Here is a 24,122-nt window from a genome sequence, read left to right on the forward strand (position 1 = left end):
CGCTCATAGCAAGCCTGTAATTCAGCTACATAGGAGCGATCTGATGATCGATCCTATGTAGCTGAGCCGATCCAGTTGTGCCAACTTCTAGCTTCCCATGGAGGCTATTGAAGCATGGCAAAAGTAAAAAAATTAAATAAATAAATAAATAAAATATATATATAAAAGTTTAAATCACCCCCCTTTCGCCCCATTCAAAATAAAGCAATAAAAAAAATCAAACTTACACATATTTGGTATCGCCGAGTTCAGAATCGCCCGTTCTATCAATAAAAAAAAAGGATTAACCTGACCACTAAACGGCGTAGCGAGAAAATAATTCAAAATGCCAGAATTACTTTTTTGGTCGCCGCGACATTGCATTAAAATGCAATAATGGGTGATCTAAAGAACATATCTGCACCAAAAAGGAGACGCTACGGATATCGGAATTTTTTTTAATTTTTTTAGCAAAGTTTGGAATTTTTTTTTTACCACTTAGATAAAAAAGAACCTGGACATGTTTGGTGTCAATGAACTCGTACTGACCTGGAGAATCATAGTGGCAGTCAGTTTTAGCATTTAGTGAACCTAGCAAAAAAGCCTAACAAAAAACAAGTGTGGGATTGCACTTTTTTTTTGCAATGTCACCGCACTTGGAATTTTTTCCCCGTTTTCTAGTACATAACATGCTAAAACCAATGATGTCGTTCAAAAGTAGAACTTGTCCCGCAAAAAATAAGCCCTCACATGGCCACATTGACGGAAAAATTAAAAAGTTATGGCTCTGGGAAGGAGAGGAGCGAAAAACGAAAACGAAAAAAGCTAGGGTCTTGAAGGGGTTATATAAGTGTTACACATCTATGACGTGTAGTTTCACCACACTTCCTGATAGGTGCAGCAAATGTTTTTATCAGGGTGTATTAGGAAATGAGTGAGCTCATTATGTGCGTTCATAGCTCAGAGAGTTTACAGACATGACTTATGCCCCAGTAATTCGCACCATGATCTAATGTGAACTTCAAAGAAAGAAAAGTTCAGTCCCTCCCCCAGTCACCAATGAAAAACTTCAGGAAAGAACTTGTACCCTCCCCTCTGATGCACAGTACAAGCCCTGCCTGAGTCAGCTGGAGGCTCACAACACAATATAGCACAATGGTGCTGGAGCAGTGAGAGCCAGGCCAGGATTACAGCTGCAGCTGCGAGGACAGTCCCTGCCAAGTCTGCTGTCAAGGTTTGTAAAAAAAACTTTTCTGATATACTTCTACACATACAGCAGATCAGGAAACTACTCACTGCCATGCTGTGTAAATGCAGACCCTTAAGTCCTGAACCTGTGGCTATCCTGATGTTCTTGAACTATGCTCCAACTCCTAGCTTGCCTGACTGCCTGCAGCGGAATGTAGATGTATCAGTGGCAGCTCTGCTACATTTTACTTTGGAGAAGGGAAGGGTAGTAGTATTTATTTTCTTAGTGTCACTACTTTGATATTTACTTTCCTCCAATGGCTAGAACACCGCCGATCTGAGGATATCCTGCATGTGCCATGAAACGCTTTTGATCACTTTTATTCTTTTCTTATCAATTAGACAGGTCACAATAATATGAAGGGTGTGATCTAATTACTAAAACACTCTTCTTTTACTGAGATGTCTTATTTTACATAGTTGTTATAGTTGAAAAGAGAGGCTTGTGCACAGTGTCCAACCTATAAACCTGATGTCTTGATCCGAAGGAAGGCAAAAATCCCATGAGGAAGATGCTAATTGCTAGAGTTGGTGCAAATCGATTTGCAGGACCAGGTCCATTGCCCTCATCAGTAATCTGTGGCTGCTAGATGGGAGCCCTGAGAACCACCTCCTGCCTTACATGCATTTGTCGCTCGTCCTTAGATTACTCGACTTGGTGCTACATCATCGTTGTGGCGTAATGCTCATTTCACATCGCGCCAAGACAATCAAAAGAAGAGCCGCAGATTGTCAGGTAGACCGTGACCCCTTAAAGCTTTTGTCAAGCAGTCAGAGATTACTGACATAGCGGAGTCAATTAAAAGCCACTCTACTGATTGCTCAATATTAAGATAATAAGAAAAAATAGGAATGATATAAATAAATCACTGTATCATTTCATCACAGACTCTATTACTCATGACCTGTACTATTAGATTTATTGAGCGGCATCCAGGCCCTGCTCAAACTTTAGAAACGCAGCCATTACATGTTGTGGCAAAGAGTTCAATAGTCTCATTCATTGCTTGCACTGTTGATGATTAAACTTTCTTTCCTCTAATCGTAGAGGATTCCGTCTTATCGTCATTGCAGTAAAAATATCTTTAAAAAGATCTCTATACTGTCCTCTCATATATAAGTATACTGTAATTAGATTGACCCTAAACTGACTATCACAAAGTTTGATAACCTGTCTCCTGCTGTTTACCCTTTCCCTTAACAACCTTGGTTGCTCTCCTCTGAACAAGCTCTAGTTCAGTTATGTCCTTAGGCCGGTTGCACACGATCCGGAAGTTGCATCATTTTGGACACGGGTGAATCCACATGTGTTCACTGAACCATCAGATTCACCACAAGACAAATTGACATGCTGCGGTCTGAAAAGACGCACTGCATGTCAGTCTCCGCAGGTGAGCCACGGGCGTCTGTGGACATGGGATTTCTAGAAATCCAATCCGTCATGCTGTAACATCTGGCTGCTGCAGTTTTGATGCTGCATAAATATGTAGCGTCAAACCCATAGCAATAACTGGTCATGTGCACATACAACCCTTAGACACTGTAGACCAAAACTCTACAAAAAAAAAACCTGTGTGGTCGCACTTGTGACTTGTCTGAAAGAAAAACTATGTCCTTGTCATCTATGCCTCTTTATCACGTATCTTGGCAGCAGCTGCCTGGTACTGCTCACTAAAGTAGAATTTGCTGTCTACCAATACCCCCAAATTCTTTTCAGTGATAGGTTTCGCCAATGTCTTTTAACATTCAATACATAATTTAGTATTGACCTCATACTTATATACATTAAACCTGATTACAATTTCTTAGCCCAAGCCCACAGCTACCCTATACTTCTCTCTAAGGCTAGGGTCAGACTAGCCTATATTTTCTCATCCGAGAGACTCGGGTCAATTATGCTAATCACACGGTTGAGAAGACAGAAAAAAAACTCTCTGTCTTCTCCATTCTGTCAATCTGTGAAAATAGTACTGCACTGAGATGTCATCCGAGTGCAATCCAGTGGTTTACACTGACTTATTGATTTGCATAGTGGAGTATGATCTGAGCATCAGATCCTTCTTAGGCTTGCCGCAATTTTTTTCTTCTGACTCGGGGAAAAAAATCGGAGTTTTGCACGACAACGTAGAATATCATGAGTGCACTGCAATATTTTGTGAGATAGCACTCGTGCTGGTAATGCAGGTCTCTTCACAAGCCCTAATAATAAACTATTACAGTGGGTACTGGAAAGTATTCAGACCCCTTTAAATTTTTCACTCTTTGTTTCATTGCAGCCATTTGGTAAATTCAACAAAGTTCATTTTTTTCTAATTAATGTACACTCTGCACCCCATTTTGACTGTAAAATAAAACAGAAATCTGGAAATTTTTGCAAATTTATTAAAGAAACACTGAAATATCACATGGTCATAAGTATTCAGACCCTTTGCTCAGACACTCATATTTAAGTCACATGCTGTCCATTTCCTTGTGATCTTCCTTGAGAATCTACCCTTTCATTGGAGTTCAGCTGTGTTTAATTAAACTGATAGGACTTGACACCTGTCTATATAAGACCTCACAGCTCACAGTGTATGTCAGACCAAATGAGAATCATGAGGTCAAAGGAACTAGCCAAGGAACTCAGAGATAGAATTGTGGCAAGGCACAGATCTGGCCAAGGTTACAACAGAATTTCTGCAGTACTCAAGGTTCCCAAGAGCACAGTGGCCTCCATAATCCCTAAATGGAAGAAGTTTGGGACCACCAGAAGTCTTCCTAGACCTGGCCGTCCAGCCAAACTGAGCAATCGTGGGAGAAGAGCCTTGGTGAGAGAGGTAAAGAAGAACCCCAAGATCACTGTGGCTGAGCTCCTGAAATGCAATAGGGAGATAGGAGAAAGTTCCATAAAGTCAACTATAACTGCAGCCCTCCACCAGTCGGGCCTTCATGGCAGAGTGGCCCAACGGAAGCCTGTCCTCAGTGCAAGACATATGAAAGTCCCCATAGAGTTTGCTAAAAAACACATGAAGGACTCCCAGACTATGAGAAATAAGATTTTCAGGTCTGATGAGACGAAGATAGACCTTTTTGGTGATAATTCTAAGCGATATGTGTGGAGAAAACCTGGCACTGCTCATCACCTTCTCAATATAACCCTAACAGTAAAACGTGGTGGCAGCATCATGCTATGGGGGTGTTTTTCAGCTGCAGGGACAGGACGACTGGTTGTCATTGAAGGAAAAATGAATGCGGCCAAGTACAGAGTTATCTTGGATTAAAACCTCTTCCAGAGTGCTCTGAACCTCAGACATGGCCGAAGGTTCATCTTCCAGCAAGACAATGACCCTAAGCACACAGCTAAAATAACAAAGGAGTGGCTTCAGAACAAATCAGTGACCATTCTTGACCGGCCCAGCCAAAGCCCTGACCTAAACCCAACTGAGCATCTCTGGAGAGATCTGAAAATGGCTGTCCACCAATGTTCACCATCCAACCTGACGGAACTGGAGAAGATCTGCAAGGAAGAATGGCAGAGGATCCCCAAATCCAGGGGTGAAAAACTCATGGCTGTATTAGCTCAAAAGGGTGCTTCTACTCATTACTGAGCAAAGGGTCTGAATACTTATGACCATGTGATATCTCCAGTTTTTCTTTTTTAATAAATTTGCAACAATTTCTACATTTTTTTTTCAGTCAAGATGGGGTGCAGAGTGTACACTAATGAAAAAAAAATGATTTTTTTTAATTTGCCAAGTGGATGCAATGAAACAAAGAGTGAAAAATTTAAAGGGGTCTGAATACTTTCCTAACCAACTGTATTATTATTAGTGATGACCTTACAGAACTTAGTATCCTCTAATGATTTTTGACAGTCCTATTATTTACTTCAGCCGAGAACAAGAACGTGGAGTTCTAATCTATAATTGGCTGAAAAATGTTCTCTGGGAGTTAAATAGTGAAGCCTATTTTGGGGGGCATGACAAATCTTGGGGGGAATTCATATAAAACTTCTTTTATGCAGCTTCCCCAGACCACACAACCTTTTTTCCAAGAGAGCAGGGTGCAACCACATGGTCTGCTCTCAGTCAATCAGTAAAAGAGGTCTTTGTTTTTGTGTATTACTTCTGGAACCCAACAGCAGCTCCTACGGTTGCTCTGTACTCTGATCAGTGGGTGCAATAGCCCACACTTACATACTGGGAATATTTCAGAGTTGGTATTATAACTGCTAAACCCAGAACCTTAACCAAATGTTTTGTGAGCCTGAAATCCCTATTATGAACATAAAACTTCAAGGAAAGCATGTAGGATGGTGATGTAGGAGTATCTGTGTGATTAATAACACTGTATTACTCTAAGCAATCTTCCTTGTATAGATGTCATTTCCATGTATCATCATCGTCTCCGTGATTCACAGCATTACACAATTCATCCTTTGGGATACGTAAATGGAATTACATAAACAGTCTGCAGATTTCAGTGCTTGGTGGTTGCCAATTTAGTTGCAGGACAGGATTTCATATTAAAAGGAAAGGGATTGCCTAATTCTTTTGTATTAATTTATCCTCTTCAAGATCTCTGACATAAATGTATGTCAAAGGTCATATCCCTGACTTTGATGCAGGCTTCTTTTCAAATACAGCTTTTTTTTTTTTTTTTTTTTACAGCAATCCTACGAGCAGCTCTCACTGAAATTCTACTTGGTCTTACAGACCTTATCTTCACCTCCACTGTTCCTGGTAATCGCCATTTCTTAATTACATTTGAACTGAGGAAAGGACAGCTTAAAAACGCCTTGCAAGTTTCTTATAGCCTTCTCCTGCTTTGAGGGGCTCCACAATTTTCATTTTTTGAGTGCTAGGCAGCTGCTTAGAGGTTGGGTTTTTATAAAGCTGTGAAATTTCCATCACCTGGCCTTTCCTAATGATGAAAGTGAACAAGCCATTACCCTAACTGGCTAATTAAGGTCTGAAACCTTGGTCAATTATCTGAGCACACAAATCTCCAAGGGTTCCCAAACTTCTGCATCAGCCCATTTTTCATTTTGTATTTTTAACTCCTTCACGACCTTGGACGTACTCAGTACATCCTGGTTAGGAATTGCTTTTTGGCCTTGGATGTACTGAGTATGTTTTATGTATGTATGGGTTTTTTTTGTTTTTTTTTTTCTCTCACAGAGGCTGTGTGTGTGCGGTCGCTGCCGGGTGTCAGCTGATTATCACCTTAACCACCTAAATGCTGCGGTGGTACATTGCAATGCATTAGGACTGCGATCAACCTACAGAATGCTAAAGTCCTATAGTGGGACAAAGTAAAAAAAAAAAGCTACTATGCAGCTCAATCAGCGAAAAAATTAAAAAGTTATAGCTCAGAATAAGGTGATGCATAAATATATATATATATATATATATATATATATATATATATATATATATATTATATAAAATAGTTTTTGTGTGAAAGCGTCAAAATAAACTATATAAATGTGATGTCAATGTAATCTTACTGACCCAAAGAATAAAGCTGCCTTATCAATTTTAACACACGTGGAACGGCATAAAAAAAACCCCATTCCTGAATTACTGGATTTTGTTCATTCATTCCCAAAAATCAGAATAGAAAGCAATAAAAAAATGCAATGTGCCCGTAAATAGTACTAATAACATCAACTTGTCCTGCAAAAAACTAGCCCTCACATGACTCCGTCGGTTGAAATATGGAAAAATTATAGCTCTCAACATATGGCGATGAGGGAAAAAAAAAAGCATTTTTTAGTGTGTGTGACAGCAGCCAAACATAAAAAAACTATATAAATCTGTTATTGCTGTAATCGCACCGACCCAAAGAATAAAGTTGTCTAATTACTTCACCCCTTAACGACCGCCGATATGCCTTTTAACGGCGGCAGTTAAGGGTACTTAAACCACAGCGCTGTTAATTAATGGCGCTGTGGAAAAAGTGTTTAGAGCCCCCCCAGAGTCAGATTTTCTCTGGGGTCTCTGCTGCCGGGGGTAGCCGAGACCCCAGAGAACATGATTCGGGTCGTTTTCTACCGACCCCCGAGTTGCAATCGCCGGTAATTAACCGTTAACCGGCGGTCGCAAAAAAAAAAAAAAAAAAAGGGGTCCCCAATCGCCCCCCGATGCTGCTCGTGGCTCCCCATGGGCGCCGCCATCTTCTTCCGGCAAAAAAAAATGGCAGGCAGTGCGTCCGCCGGCCGGCACCCGGAAGATCTTTGGGGTCTCGGCTGCCGGGGGTAGCCGAGACCCCAAAGAATATGATCGGGGTCGGTTTTTACCGACCCCTGTTTTGTGATCGCCAATAAATAACCGTTTACCGGCGACCACAAAAAAAATGCGGTGTGTTTATTCTCTGATGTGATCGCACATCAGAGGACAGAAAATAGGGGGATCGGGGACCCTGTTATACTTACCGGAGTCCCTGGGTCCTCTTCTGGCCACTGGCATCTTCCTCCGGGAAGAAAATGGCGGACACATGGGCAGTGCGCCCGCCGTGATGTGTCGGCCAGCAGAGGAAGATTCTACCTCTTGTTTTATTTTGGTCACTGAGATCCTATCACAGTGATCAAAATTAAAAAAAATAGTAAATACCCCCCCTTAGTTAGGAAAAAATAATAAAATTAAAAAAAATTATGTATTTCCATTTTCCAATTAGGGTTAGGGCTAGGGTTAGGGTTGGGGCTAAAGTTGTTGTTGTTATTATTATTATTCATTTTTATAGCGCCATTTATTCCATGGCGCTTTACATGTGAAGTACGGGGCAAATCTAGACAAACACATTAAACAGGAGCAAAAACAAGGCACACGGGTACATAAGGAGGGAGGACCCTGCCCGCGAGGGCTCACAGTCTGCAGGGGATGGGTGAGGATACACTAGGAGAGGGTAGAGCTGGTTGTGCGGCGGTTCAGTAGGTTCAGGATCACTGCAGGCTGTAGGCTTGTCGGAAGAGGTGAGTCTTCAGGCTCTTTTTGAAAGTTTCTATGGTAGGCGAGAGTCTGATGTGCTGGGGTAGAGTTCCAGAGTATGGGGGAAGCACGGGAGAAGTCTTGGATGCGGTTGTGGGAAGAAGAGATGAGGGGGGAGTAGAGAAGGAGGTCTTGAGAGGATCGGAGGTTGCGTGTTGGTAGGTACCGGGAGATCATGTCACAGATGTATGGAGGAGATAGGTTGTGGATGGCTTTGTAGGTCATTGTGAGGGTTTTGAACTGGAGTCTCTGGGCGATGGGAAGCCAGTGAAGGGCTTGGCACAGGGGAGAGGCTGGGGAATAGCGGGGAGACAGGTAGATTAGTCGAGCAGCAGAGTGTAGGATGGATTGGAGTGGTGCCAGAGTGCTAGAAGGGAGTCCAGAGAGTAGGAGGTTGCAGTAGTCAAGGCGGGAGATAAGGGCATGCACTAGTGTTTTTGCGGTGTCGCGGTCAAGGAATGTGCGGATCCGGGAAATGTTTTTGAGTTTGAGGCGGCAGGAGGAGGCAAGGGCTTGGATATGTGGCTTGAAAGAGAGGGCAGAGTCGAGGATCACCCCAAGGCACCGGGCGTGTGGGACTGGGGGAAGTGAGCAGCCATTGACATTGATGGATAGGTCGGGTGGAGGGGTGGAGATGGGGGAAAGATGATGAATTCTGTTTTGTCCATGTTCAGTTGTAGAAAGCGAGCAGAAAAGAAGGCTGAAATAGCAGACAGACAGTGCGGGATTTTGGTAAGTAAGGAGGTGAGGTCAGGTCCGGATAAAGTTAAAGTTTAGCATTTCTGTAGCGATGAGAGCCCACCTAATTTACAGGTGGATGTCTCCAGAAGCATGAGCTGGGCATAACATAGTGGTGACTACAACGTATTGGTGACTACAACGGCAGTTTTCAATTTTCACTCTGCAACATTCATTGCTGCTTGTTTCTGGAAAACACCCATGGAGTCAAAATAGTCACTACAACTCTAGATAAATTCCCAAAGGGTTATAATTTCCAAAATGGGGTCACTTGAGGGGTAATTCTGTTCTTCTAGCACATAGGGCCTCTGTATATGGAGTCCCCAAACTATTTTAGGAAAATCTGAGCTCTTTGAGGAAAATAGTGCTCCATCCCTCCCGAGTCTCTCCGCATGGCTAAGCAGCACTGTACAGCCACATATTGGATATTTCTACATTCAGCAGAAATTGTGGAACACATTTTGGTGCAATTTTTACCAATTTCTCAGTGAAAAAATTTTAAATCTGGGGCTAAAACAAAATTTTGGTGGTAAAGATGTAATTTTTTTCTTCTTCTTCACAGTCCAATGGTATAAAATTCTTTGATGCACCTATGGTGTCAATATGATCACTGCACCTCTAGATAAATTAATTGATTTAGTTTGTAAAATGGGATCTCTTATAGGGAGGGTTCTGCTGTTACGGTACCTCAGGGGCGCTGCCAATGTAGCATGGCACCAGTCCAGCAAAATCTGAATCTCCAATATGGTGCTTCTTCCCTTCTGAGCTTTGCACTGTGCCTCAAAATAGTTTTTGATCACATATGGAGTATTGGTATTCTCAGGAGAAATTGCACAACAAATTCTGGGGTACATCTACTGTTAGCTTGTGACAATAAAAAAAATAACATTTTAGGGGTAAATATTTGATTTGCTTAGTTTCACGGCTCGACATTATTCACTTTTGTGAAGCACCTGAGGGTTCAAGGTGCTCAGCACACATTTTGAAAAGTTACCTGAGGGGTCTAGTTTCAAAAATGGTGTCACATGTGGAGGACTTCCACTGTTTAGGCAAACCGGGGCACTCCAAATGCAACATGGCATCTGCTAATCATTCCAGAAAATTTTGCATTCAAAAAGTCAACTGGCGCTCCATCCTTCCAAGCCCTGCTGTGTGCCCAAACAGTAGCTTTCCTCCACATATTGGGTATTGGAGTGCTCAAGAGAAATCGCACAACAAAGTTTGGGGACCGTTTTTTCCTGTTACCCTTCCAAAAATAAAAAAAATTGGGTCTAAAGTAAAATTTTAGTGAAAATAAAGTTCCTTCCACATTCCAAAAATTCCTGTAAAGCACCTGAAGGGTTAATAAACTTCTTGAGTGAGGTTTTGAGCACCTTGAGGGGTGCAGAATTTAGAATGGTGTAACTTGTGGGTATTTTCTGTCATATACAGGTCCTTCTCAAAAAATTAGCATATAGTGTTAAATTTCATTATTTACCATAATGTAATGATTACAATTAAACTTTCATATATTATAGATTCATTATCCACCAACTGAAATTTGTCAGGTCTTTTATTGTTTTAATACTGATGATTTTGGCCTACAACTCCTGATAACCCAAAAAACCTGTCTCAATAAATTAGCATATCAAGAAAAGGTTCTCTAAACGACCTATTACCCTAATCTTCTGAATCAACTAATTAACTCTAAACACATGCAAAAGATACCTGAGGCTTTTAAAAACTCCCTGCCTGGTTCATTACTCAAAACCCCCATCATGGGTAAGACTAGCGACCTGACAGATGTCAAGAAGGCCATCATTGACACCCTCAAGCAAGAGGGTAAGACCCAGAAAGAAATTTCTCAACAAATAGGCTGTTCCCAGAGTGCTGTATCAAGGCACCTCAATGGTAAGTCTGTTGGAAGGAAACAATGTGGCAGAAAACGCTGTACAACGAGAAGAGGTGACCGGACCCTGAGGAAGATTGTGGAGAAGGACCGATTCCAGACCTTGGGGAACCTGAGGAAGCAGTGGACTGAGTCTGGTGTGGAAACATCCAGAGCCACCGTGCACAGGCGTGTGCAGGAAATGGGCTACAGGTGCCGCATTCCCCAGGTAAAGCCACTTTTGAACCATAAACAGCGGCAGAAGCGCCTGACCTGGGCTACAGAGAAGCAGCACTGGACTGTTGCTAAGTGGTCCCAAGTACTTCTTTCTGATGAAAGCAAATTTTGCATGTCATTCGGAAATCAAGGTGCCAGAGTCTGGAGGAAGACTGGGGAGAAGGAAATGCCAAAATGCCTGAAGTCCAGTGTCAAGTACCCACAGTCAGTGATGGTGTGGGGTGCCATGTCAGCTGCTGGTGTTGGTCCACTGTGTTTCATCAAGGGCAGGGTCAATGCAGCTAGCTATCAGGAGATTTTGGAGCACTTCATGCTTCCATCGGCTGAAATGCTTTATGGAGATGAAGATTTCATTTTTCAGCACGACCTGGCACCTGCTCACAGTGCCAAAACCACTGGTAAATGGTTTACTGACCATGGTATTACTGTGCTCAATTGGCCTGCCAACTCTCCTGACCTGAACCCCATAGAGAATCTGTGGGATATTGTGAAGAGAAAGTTGAGAGACGCAAGACCCAACACTCTGGATGAGCTTAAGGCCGCTATTGAAGCATCCTGGGCCTCCATAACATCTCAGCAGTGTCACAGGCTGATTGCCTCCATGCCACGCCGCATTGAAGCAGTCCTTTCTGCCAAAGGATTCCCGACCAAGTATTGAGTGCATAACTGAACATTATTATTTGATGTTTTTTTTGTTTGTTATTAAAAAACACTTTTATTTGATTGGACGGGTGAAATATGCTAATTTATTGAGACAGGTTTTTTGGGTTATCAGGAGTTGTATGCCAAAATCATTAGTATTAAAACAATAAAAGACCTGACAAATTTCAGTTGGTGGATAATGAATCTATAATATATGAAAGTTTAATTGTAATCATTACATTATGGTAAATAATGAAATTTAACACTATATGCTAATTTTTTGAGAAGGACCTGTAGACCCCTCAAGTAACTTCAAATGTAAAAAAAAAAATATGGTTTTGTAAATTTTAACCCTTGTAACTTCCTAACCAAAACAAATTATGATTGTGATGATGTAAATTAGACATGTGGGAAATGTTATTTATTAACTATGCTGTATGATATACCTCTCCGAATTAGGGGCCTAAAATGTAAAAGTCTGAAAATTGCTATATACTAGATGGTGGCCCGATTCTAACGCATCGGGTATTCTAGAATATGTATGTATGTATGTATGTATGTAGCAGCCACATAGTATATAGCGCAGCCCATGTAACACAGACAGCCACGTAGTATATAGCTCAGCCCACGCAGTGTATAACCAAGGCTGCATCAACAGTAAAAAGTTTGTCACAAAGGGTTGATAGCAGCGTTCACAGACTGCGTTACACCGCGTTATGCCGCGCCGTAACGCAGTCGGTTTAACGGACTGCTACAACGCTATGTGGGTGGCAGGCGCTGACGGGGGGGGGGGGGGGTTGGAGGGTATGGAGGGGGCACTGACTGCAGGGGAGTAGGGAGCGTGCCATTTCGCGGCCGGACTGTGCCCGTCCCTGATTGGCCGCGGCCAATCAGCGACTTGGGATTTAGAGACAGACATACAGAAAGACGGAAGTGACCCTTAGACAATTATATAGTAGAATCGGGCCACCATCTAGTCTAACGCATCGGGTATTCTAGAATATGTATGTAGTTTACAGCCACGTAGTATATAGCACAGCCCACGTAGTATATAGCACAGTCCACGTAGTGTATAGCAATGTGGGCACCATATCCCTGTTAAAAAAAAAAAAGAATTAAAATAAAAAAATAGTTATATACTCACCCTCCGTTGGCCCCCTGGATCCAGCCGAGGAGTTTACCGATGCTCCTTGTGACGCTCCGGTCCAAGAGTGCATTGCGGTCTCGCGAGACTGCTACGTCATCATCTCGCGAGACCGCAATGCACTCTTGGGACCGGAGCGTCGCGGTCTCGCGAGATGAAGTAGCGGTCTCGCGAGACCGCTACGTCATCTCGCGAGACCGCAATGCATGGACCGGTCACCGGAGCGTTACGAGGAGCGGGAAAGTCCTCGGCTAGATCCGGCGGGGGCCCACGGAAGGTGAGTATATGATTTTTTATTTTTTTCATTAGATCTTTTTACTATTGATGCTGCATAGGCAGCATCAATAGTAAAAAGTGGGTCACACAGGGTTAATAGCAGCGTTAACGGACTGCGTTACACCGCGGCATAACGCGGTCCGTTACCGCCGCCATTAACCCTGTGTGAGCGCTGACTGGAGGGGAGTATGGAGCGGGCGCCGGGCACTGACGGCAGGGGAGTAGGGGGTGGCCATTTTGCCGCTGGACTGTGCCCGTCGCTGATTGGTTGCAGCAAAACGGCCAATCAGCGACTTGGGATTTCCGTGACCGAAAGACAGCCAGAAAGATGAACAGACAGAAGGACAGACAGAAAGACGGAAGTGACTCTTAGACAATTATATAGCAGATATATAAAATACTACACAAGCATGGGATCTCCGTACTCCTACTGACCAGGAGAATCATACAGACAGCTCATTTTTACCGCCCAAGGAATGTTCTAAAGAGAAACCCTCCCATCCCATCAAAGAATCAAAGTGTTTTCTATTATTTCATATGATTTGGGAGTTATCAACATTTTTCAGTACATTATATAGTAAAATGAACGGTGTCACTCAAAGATACAAGTCATCCAGCGAAATAAGCCATGCGGATAGAAAAATGTAACTTGTGTCACTACTGCAGCCATTGCCTCATACTCGGCCCCTCAGGCGGCTCCCTCCCTCACAGCCCCCACACTGTATCGGCTGAGGGTCGCTGTGGCTTCCTGTGGTTACCTAATGGCTGCTCTATGACACTGCACAGGAAGCCCCATCACACACTTCCTATCTCCCGCCCTGTGTCAGCCCTGTGCCTGTGTGAGGTGGTCTCTGTGCTCAGCACCCAACGCGCCGCCCTCCCTGATGCCCCCGCTGTGAGGTTACGGTAATTATAGTAATCACCTGGGCGAGTAGTGACAGGATTGGGCGGGAAATATATAGTGACGTCATGGTCGTGTGTAAACGGGGCTCCCCACAGCAGTCCGCAGGGACTAGTGTGTGATGATGTACGATGAGAGATACATACAATACACAGTGTGCACAGTACTGCATAATATGTGTAATGTGCTGTGTGTAATAGTGTGTATTCCTATGTAATACATCACGCTGTACAGTATACACAGCACGCTGCAGTATAATATGTGTAATGTGCTGTAATAGTGTGTATATAGTCATGTAATATATCACTGTACACAGTGCACTACAGTATATGTGTAATGTGCTGTGTGTAATAGTGTATATTCCTATGTAATATATCACGCTGTACAGTACACACAGCACGCTGCAGTATAATATGTGTAATGTGCTGTAATAGTGTGTATATAGTCATATGTAATATATCACACTGTACACAGTGCACTACAGTATATGTGTAATGTGCTGTATGTAATAGTGTATATATTCCTATGTCGCACACTACACTATACACAGTGCACTACAGTATGTGTATTGTATAATATTTGTCATGTGCTGTATGTAATATTGTGTGTATATTCCTGAATATGTAATATATCACACTACAGTATAGTATGTACTGTATATACATATGTGTATGTAATGTGGGTCTGTGTGTAAGGTCCTGTATGTAATATAGTGTATAATGTGCTGTGTGTGATATACTGTATAGTGTATAAATTACATTGTGTATTACATAATCTCTATATGGGTGCGCTGGTTGAATTGTATATAGGTTTCATGTACTATGTGTGGTATATAGTGCATGTTTTATATACAGCAGTGTGTAATGTGTACTGTTTATATTACATAGTGTATCTTGTGCGGTGTGCTTGTATAATGGGCTGTTTACATTCTATAATGTGTGCATATTATATCAGTATGTATGTTATGTAGCATGTTGTGAGCACCATATAGTGTGTTGTGCATTGTCTTTATTATGGAGTATAACGTACTGTGTGGTTTTGTGTGTAATTAAAATATATATATATATATATATATATATATATATATATATATATATATATATATATATATATATATATATATATATATATATATATATATATATATATATATATATATATATATTTATTTGTCTAAGGGTTTTTCCGTCTGTCTTTCTGTCTTTCTGTCTGTCTGACTTTCTGTCTGTCTGTCTGTCCTGGAAATCCCGCGTCTCTGATTGGTCGAGGCCTGGCGGCCTCGACCAATCAGAGACGGGCACAGCATGGCGACGATGATGTCATAAAGGTTGCCTCGACCAATCAGCGACGGGCACATTCTGCCGCGAATTCGCCTTGACCAATCAGCGACGGGCACAGTATCGACGTAGATGTCATAATGGTTGCCATGGCGATGATGTCATAAAGGTTGCCTCGACCAATCAGCGACGGGCACAGTCTGCCGCGAATTCTGGAATCATCATTGACCATATACTACGGGGACATGCATATTCTAGAATACCCGATGCGTTAGAATCGGGCCACAATCTAGTGTATATATATATATATTACACCTCTCATCTGTTCCTGCACGGAAGGTAGAGCACACAGTCCATGAAAAAAAATAAATAAAGTGGGATAAATCCAGCAGGAAGTTTAAGTAAAATTTTCTGTTTATTTCTTCATGTTAAAAATAGTTATAATGGTAAACCATTTAAAAAATGGCAGATGATATTCTCTCACAGCATGAAGCACAAAAGTTCGTGGTATAGCAGCGTGAAAAGCGTCAGAATAACGCTGCTATACCACAAACTTTTGTGCTTCATGCTGTGAGATATTATCTTCCATTTTTTTGAGTGGTTTACCATTATAAGTATTTTTAACATGAAGAAATAAACATAAAATTTTACTTCAACTTCCTGCTGGATTCATCTTATTTTTTTTTTTTTTTCCAAGTAAATTAAACTTCTGTGAAATCAAACTGTCCACTTAGGAAGCAACACTGATTGACAATCAATTTCACATGCTGTCGTGCAAATGGAATAGTCAACATATGGAAATTATTGTCAATTATCAAGACATAGGGCCCTCCTAAATAAAGGAGTGGTTCTGCAGGTGGGGCCACAGACCACATCTCAGTACCAACGCTTTCTGGCTGATGGTTTGGTCACTTTTGAATGTTGGTTGTGCTTTCACACTCGTGGTAGCATGAGACAGACTCTACAACCCGCACAAGTGGCTCAGGTAGTGCAGCTCATCCAGGATGGCACATCAATGCGAGCTGTGGCAAGAAGGCTTGCTGTGTCTGTCAGCATAGTGTACAGAGGCTGGAGGAGCTACCAGGAGACAGGCGAGTACACCAGGAGACGTGGAGGGGGCCGTAGGAGAGCAACAACCCAGCAGCAGGACCGCTACCACACCTTTGTGCAATGAGGACAGAAGGAGCACTGCCAGAGCCCTGCAAAATGACCTCCAGCAGGCCAGAAAATGTGCATGTGTCTGCACAAACTGTTTAGAAACCGACTCCATGAGGATGGTCTGAGTGCCCGACATCCACAGATGGGAGTTGTGCTCACAGCCCAACACCGTGCAGGACGCTTGGCATTTGCCACAGAACACCAGGATTGGCAAATTCGCTACTGGCACCCTGTGGTCTTCACAGATAAAAGCAGGTTCACACTGAGCACATGTGACAAAAGTGACAGAGTCTGGAGATGCCATGGAGAGCGATCTGCCTGCAACATCCTTCAGCATGACCGGTTTGGCAGTGGGTCAGTAATAGTGTGGGGTGGCATTTCTTTGGAAGGCCGCACAGCCCTCCATGTGCTCGCCAGAGGTAGCCTGACTAACATTAGGTTCCGAGATGAGATCCTCAGACCCCTTGTGAGACCATATGCTGGTGCAGTTGGCCCTGGGTTCCTCCTAATGCAGGACAATGCCGGACCTCATGTGGCTGGAGTGTGTCAGCAGTTCCTGCAAGATGAAGGCATTGAAGCTATGGACTGGCCTGCCCGTTCCCCAGACCTGAATCTGATTGAACACATCTGGGACATCATGTCTCGCTCCATCCACCAAAGTCACATTGCACCACAGACTGTCCAGGAGTTGGCAGATGCCTTAGTCCAGGTCTGAGAGGAGATCTCTCAGGAGACCATCCGCCGCCTCATCAGGAGCATGCCCAGGCATTGTAGGGAGGTCATACAGGCACGTGGAGGCCACACACTACTGAGCATCATTTCCTTGTCTTGAGGCATTTCCACTGAAGTTGGATCAGCCTTCAATTTGATTTTCCACTTTGATTTTGAGCATCATTCCAACTCCAGACCTCCGTGGGATATTAGTTGTGATTTACGTTGATCATTTTTAGGTTTTACTGTTCTCAACACATTCCACTATGTAATGAATAAAGATTTACAACTGGAATATTTCATTCAGTGATATCTAGGATGTGGGATTTTAGTGGTCCCTTAATTTTTTTAAGCAGTGTATATGTGTGTGCACAGTTCGGCAGAGTCTTTAGAACACAGGTGGCGCAGTTCCCATGAAATCACATCGACTTTGCTTGGACAACTAACCTGTAGAATTTCGGTGCAAAAAAAAAGCAGCAGAAAATAAGCCGCATTTACTCTACATGGGAACATGGTCTAAATTTATTAGCAAAGTGGATGTACTTTCGTGAAATCTTCGCTATCTAAAGTCTGAGGACTGCTGTACTCTGCAGTTTTTCTCGATAGTCTTCTTCTGAAAAAAGCGCATGAAAAAAAATGCTGTTGCATTTTTAATCCCAGAATCAAAGCTTTTCTGTATCTGTACTATTAAAATGCATTATTATATGGTGTGCAATATATAGCGTATTGTGTTCTGTGTGTGCATTATGTTGTGTGTTCTCTGTGTGTGCTATCTAGCACATTGTGCGCTGTATTATGGTGTATAACGTACTGTATGGTTTCATATACTATATAATGTATGTTGTGCATATTATATAGTGTGATGTTTTGAATAATACATAGGTGTAATGTTCTTTGTTTATTAAATAGTGTTATATTGTGCACTGTGTATATTTTATTAATGTGTCGTATTCTGTGTTAAGTCTGTTTTGTACTGTTTTGTGTGTGTATTATGTAGCGTGGTGTGTGTGTGTGTGTGTGTGTGTGTGTGTAAATCTAATATGCAGGGTGTGAATTATATTAGCATGTCATGTTCTGTGTATGTGCTACGTGTGTGTACTATATAACTTGTATTGTGGTGTATAACATGTACTCTATGATTTTATATAATATACAATGTGTTGTGTGTATTATACAGTGTGCTTTTTGCATTATATAGATGATGTTCGTGGTGTATTACATATATTATATAGTGTGCTTGGTGTGTAATATATAGCACTCTGTGCGTGTATTGTATTAGTGTATGCTAGTCAGTATATGTGTATTATATAGTGTTATGTTTTGTGTATTACGGTATATTAGTGTGATGTCACATACCTGGTCTAGCCATGATTTCCTCGGACAGAACATGTACCCAGCATAATCTATGGTGCTATACCCTTTTTTTTTTTTTTTTTTTGTAGACCATTTGGCCATAAAAAAATCAGAGACATGTCTTGTTTTTGACATGAGTTATGGATCAAAATTTCTCCTACAAGTCTATGGATCTGTGAAAATCACAGACAGCACCCTGATGACATCTGTGTGTTGCCCATAATGTATAGGAGGAACATTGTAATTCATTTTTTTTCATATGTGAAAATTATTAATGAATCACGGATGGTAAAATCCGACACGCTGATGAGTCAGACTGTTTTTTGCCGCCATGAAAAATCACTGATGCCTGAATGATGCTTTATGGTGAATATCATCTACTGTATGGTTTTATACCCTGCACAAAGCCTTGTGTGTCGTGCTTTATATAACGTGACCTTCTGTTTACTACACATTATACCACGTCACTTCTCTCTCCATTCTTTTCAGTGTAGTTACCCATCTTCTCTTGTGGGAGTTGCTCTGTGCTTCTGCTTTTGATTTTAATCATTTTAAAGGGAATCTGTCAGTAGGATCAATCCTTCTAAGTTTTCTATATGTGCACGTAGGTCATAGATAACTGAATAAAATGGTACCTTGATATCTGCTATCCGATGTAAATGAGCTGTTGAGATCTATGGGCGGGACACAGATCTCCCTGAGAATCTGCCTCCAGAGCTTATTATAAATGAAAGGTGGCGTTACCGGTGTGTGACATGTAATGACGGACAGTCTGCTCTCCTGAACTACATATCTCACATTGGTAACGTAACTTTTCATTTAATACAAGCTTTGGAGGCAGATTCTCAGGGAGTTCTATTCTCCGCCCATAGATCTTAACAGCTCATTTACATATAAGAAAAAAATGTGGTTTTCTCTGGACAAAGACATCGGATCACAGATATCAAGGTATCGTTTTGTTCAGCTTCCTATGACCTGCATACCCATAAAGACGGCTTAAAAGGGTTGATCCTATTGACAGGTTCCTAGTGGTCTCATCAGCACTACCATATAATGCCACAATATGGTTTCAAGGCTTCATGTGTATATCATGAGCATGGGCGGACATATCATTAGTGCAACCTGTGGGACCCATTTCAATTTCCAGAGAAGAAAGAATTGTGAATTATAATGAGCTATTGGAGGTCAAAGGGCCCATGCATTGTTCCTTCTCAGCGGCCCTTTTCTGTCTTTGTCCGCCTGTCATGAGAGCACAATTAGTTGTCACATGGCCAGCACTATGTTCTCTTGTGTTTGTTTCTTGTGGTCTCTGAATGCCAAGATGGACTCCGAGGATGTAATAAGCTCTGAGCTGTGTACACTAATGATAGTCTTTATCGAGTCTCGTGAGAGCAGTCCGCAAGATTACAAGCCGTTCAGTGTATTCAAAAATAGTTACAGGCCATGCGTAATCTTCTGATATCGAGAAAGAAGAGGCGCTGCTGCCTGCTAGGTTGTCAGGTGTCGGGGCAATCATCTGATGCCAGGCAAATATTGTGTACTTGTTCAATTAATATCCTGACTGTACTGCCCAGCATGCCACAGTGTCTCCCACCTGTGGAAGTCAATTCGTGACCAAAAACCAGATCACAAAATGGCTGCATTTTGCCGTAAAATGGGCGGTCTCACTATGCGGCACAAATTAGTGCCATTTAGCAAGTGTAAAAGCGCCCACAGTGACCTCACAAAGTCTACATGTAGCCCGGTCTACAGACAGATGTCCTTTTCAGACCTCACATACCTGCCTAATTTCAATGCATGTAGAAAGCCGCGGATACACCATGACGTGTTTCTCAACGCAAGCAATGAATAGCCAGGTCTTTCACCCTTATGTTTATTGCCTAATTTCAATGTCAGGAAAGATGGACAAGTGCTGCACCTCCCCTCCACATCGTATGAGGCGACACAATGGTCCCACACACACACACACGCATTATGATGACCCCCAGACACGTAGTCCTGTGCCCCTCATACATTATAATGCTCCCACAGTGCTTCTCGTAAAACATGATGCCTGCACAATGAGCTTAGCTGTCCCACGCTGCTCTATGGCATGGTGCCAACCTTGCAGAACGGCTCCCCAAATCTGGGCATGTCCCACTGGATCCGGGAAGCTTAAGAGTGATTATAATTTTACTGTTCACCCAGATAGGACTTAAAAATGGCTGAATGAGGTTTTTCAAATTTCCTGAACATAATGTTTTCTGGACCCTGCCTGGTATGACGGCTCTGTGCACACAGCTGCTGATGTGTAAGGTCCGGTCTACGCTCTCCATGTTACTGGCAGATTAAGCTTTTTTTACTGTTCAGCTTTATGTTGTGTTTTGTTCAATATGAATGCACAGGCCGGGCCCTTTAAACCTCACACCATTGTGTTCACAATCTATAATGTTCTTTTCCTGACCAAGCACATTTACATTGATGGAGGCTACATTTAGCTGTCTAGTGCGTGAAACAAGCCATGGATATAGAAGTACCCAAAATCAGAAAACCATATGTATTAACACAAGACATACCTTCCATCAGAAACTCTCCTGAGTATATATTTATTTCCTTGACCAAAAACGCATTGACTTTTAAATGAACGAAAATGAATGGATCCCGATAAAGGATATGGACACACAGGATAGGTCAAAACATCTTTATCGGTGGAGTTACCAACCGATCGGCAGAATGGGGGATTATTACTCACCTTAGGGCGCAGGCAGACCACCTCATAAATTGGGCGGAGATCAGAACGCTATTCGTGAACTGGTCAGCAGCTCTACCAACCTGAGAATCACAGCTACATAGAAATACATGAAGCTTTCACGCTCTGGTAGGGAGAGCCGCCGGCCAGTCCATGCACTGTGTTCTGATCTTCGGCCAATTTATACAGCCCTTAGAATGAAGAGTGTAGGGGTTGCTGTGTTTTTATTTTTTTTTATTCTGGCAGGACCATGAAGCGGCAGTTGGACGTCCAACTTGCCATGCCATTATGTAACTGGATAAACATTTCCCAATCAATGCAGATTCCATTGTTGGGCAGCAAGTTATCACCGATCCTACGGTGACTATGGTGTGTCAGAAGTTCAGCATACACATACATGGATTCTGCATATAAAAACAAAAAGTTGTTCACTGCACTCCTGATGTGAATAAACAGGAATTTGCAGTTACGTTTAGTAAGCTTCCGAACAATGTAACGGAAGAACAGAACATTCCGGGATTATGAGTTTATTATTACGGTGTTTTTTAAGTTTTCAACATGGACTGATGAGTTTTAATAACACAGGATTTGCAAATAAAACCAGTTTGGCGGCATTACCCAGCATGGCTCATCTTCCACGACTGCATTCCTTAGACGTGTATTATATAATTATTATATAATGTCAATATTTTTTTTTCTACTGAACATTTCAAAATTAGCAGATGAATTTACAGCCATAATTATTGGTCTATCTGACCTATATAGAAGCTGGTCACTTCTTCTGTTCCGGATCGGCCTCCTACACTAGTCTATGGGGAGAAAGGAAAATTGTGCACTATGAGATTTTTAATTAAAAAAAATGTAAACATTAATACTTTACACTTTTTTTTTTTTTAATTATTGAAAAAAAATTTTGGGGGGGCAAATTCCCTTTTACCCCTTCCTGACATGGGCCGTATAATATATGGCACCATGATCGCACAGGCTCATGCTGAGAGCAGTCACTATTGAGTGCATGTGACGGCTCTATGTGAGAGCTGACACCCTGCAGTGACGCCCACCATCGGTACTAGTACCTCTGTGATACCGATGTCAATAGTGACAGCGACATTGCAGGGCATCGCAGAGGGAGGGAGCTTCCACTGCCCATAATAATAGATAAAAATCATACAGGGGGTGACAGATTCCCTTTAAGGATAAAAAAGCGTTTCAGACTGAGATTTTGAGCCCCTTAAAAATAGTATAGCTGACAAGAAGTCGCTTCAACAAACAGTTGATCAGACCAGAAAGATTGCACAGAAATTATGGAAAATTGCTTTTGTAAAATTTTTTTTTTTTTACTGTGGCTAGTAGAAGGGGGTTTTAAGCAGGAGCATATGAGACAACCCTTTTATTTTTCACCTGGAGGTATCCTAACTAAATTGTGAAACTCTCTGCTCTGCATTGCAATATGAATGCTTGGTGATGATGTAGCTGTTTTTTTGCAATCAAGGGCTCATACCCATGTCATGGTAACTGGCACATGTCATGTTGCATTATAGGAGCACCTGTCATGCTAGCCTTGTACATGAACTGATACAGTAGACTGGGTGAAGAGTGTGTTTGGAATGGTCCATATCACAAGGTTCTCGCGACCTTTGATCAGTGTCTTCCGAATCATTCATTGGGTGAGAATTTGTGTTTTTCATAATTACTATTTAACATTTATCTGCCTTTTAATACAAAATCTGTAAAAAAGCATGGTCTTGCTTGGTTTTGCTGCACTAAACTCCCACATTAAATTAAAACTTCTTTTGGAGCATATACCCGTCTAATATATCCAGAAAGTGTACAATTCTCATACTCACCATTTACTCTTTTTCAGTGGTCGGATCCTCTTTATCAACATTCTGTCAGTACTATAGGAGCTGGAACCTCCCAGCATGTGCTACACTTGCCATTGTCCAATGACGTTCCTGTCCTAAACTGAAAGCCTGCCTCTGTGTCTGTATGCAGTTTGACAGACAGGAAAGCGACAGACTCCCATTCACTATTTTCTGTAGAGAGATAAAGACCCGCCCCCGCTTCCTGTAGGGGGGCAAAGACCCGCCCCCGCTTCCTGTAGGGGGGCAAAGACCCGCCCCCGCTTCCTGTAGGGGGGCAAAGACCCGCCCCCGCTTCCTGTAGTATATTCATTGTCTTGCACCAACTACTAAATCTTTCTGTAAGGAAATAACTTTGTGTAAGTAAAGGCATATTTTCTAAAACAGTTTAATATTTTTTTTTTTCCAGGCTCGGGAGAAATCTCCAGCCACTAGCTTTGTGACACACCAGACAGCGCAAGCGATGGGGAGTTACAGTAGCGTCCAGTTCTGCGGGATACCCCAAGGAAAAGGACCCCATACTGTAGGCTGCACTGACCTGATGACCGACCACACCATTCAGGTAAAACATATAACCTTTTGCGTTCCTTTTATGGAATTAATTATTACAAACTACTAGTAGCATAACTACCGGAGGGGGCAGAGGGGGTGTTACCCCAGGACCTGTCACATGAAAGGGCCCACCCAGAGCCACGGATGCTTTTTCTTCATAAGGAAGGTGGCCCTCTGAGGTGTCAGGGAGAGAGCAGCAAAATGCCTCATCCCCTGAGAGAGACCCTGCACATTGGCTAGCATAGTCTCAGTCTGCGTAGTACAGGGCTATTCTCTGGTTGACGCACGCTGGACCCCCCTTGGTTCCTAGTGCCCACTATAGATTTGCCATAGACCTTATCTTATGCTCTTTGCTTGCCCCAGCAAGTTGGATGACAAAATTGCCAGTGCTACCTATTAACTACCTGACTGCAACCTTCAGCTGAGGGTGGCCCGAATTTATTGGGTTAATTAAATTCAGGTAATCCATGTAAATGTG

At 42.3% G+C, this 24,122-nt stretch overlaps 1 protein-coding gene across 5 annotated transcripts in view; it reads left to right on the forward strand.

Moving 5' to 3' along the window:
- Nucleotides 1–915: 915 nt before the first annotated feature.
- PLA2G7 (phospholipase A2 group VII) overlaps nt 916–24,122 on the forward strand; it is a 43,348-nt gene continuing 20,141 nt past the window's right edge. Inside the window, exons 1-3 of one of the 5 annotated variants that reach the window (XM_077291551.1) lie at nt 1,071–1,213; nt 22,772–22,897; nt 23,502–23,654. In XM_077291551.1, the coding sequence (XP_077147666.1) occupies nt 22,838–22,897; nt 23,502–23,654 (213 nt within the window). In that variant the 5' untranslated portion in view covers nt 1,071–1,213; nt 22,772–22,837. Of the gene's footprint in view, nt 1,214–5,879; nt 5,952–13,922; nt 14,009–22,771; nt 22,898–23,501; nt 23,655–24,122 lie in introns of those variants that run through there. The other 4 variants (XM_077291554.1, XM_077291552.1, XM_077291553.1 and 1 more) reach the window with 4 other exon arrangements.

This window comes from Ranitomeya variabilis, chromosome 2, assembly GCF_051348905.1.
Source record: "Ranitomeya variabilis isolate aRanVar5 chromosome 2, aRanVar5.hap1, whole genome shotgun sequence".
NCBI lineage: Eukaryota > Metazoa > Chordata > Amphibia > Anura > Dendrobatidae > Ranitomeya > Ranitomeya variabilis.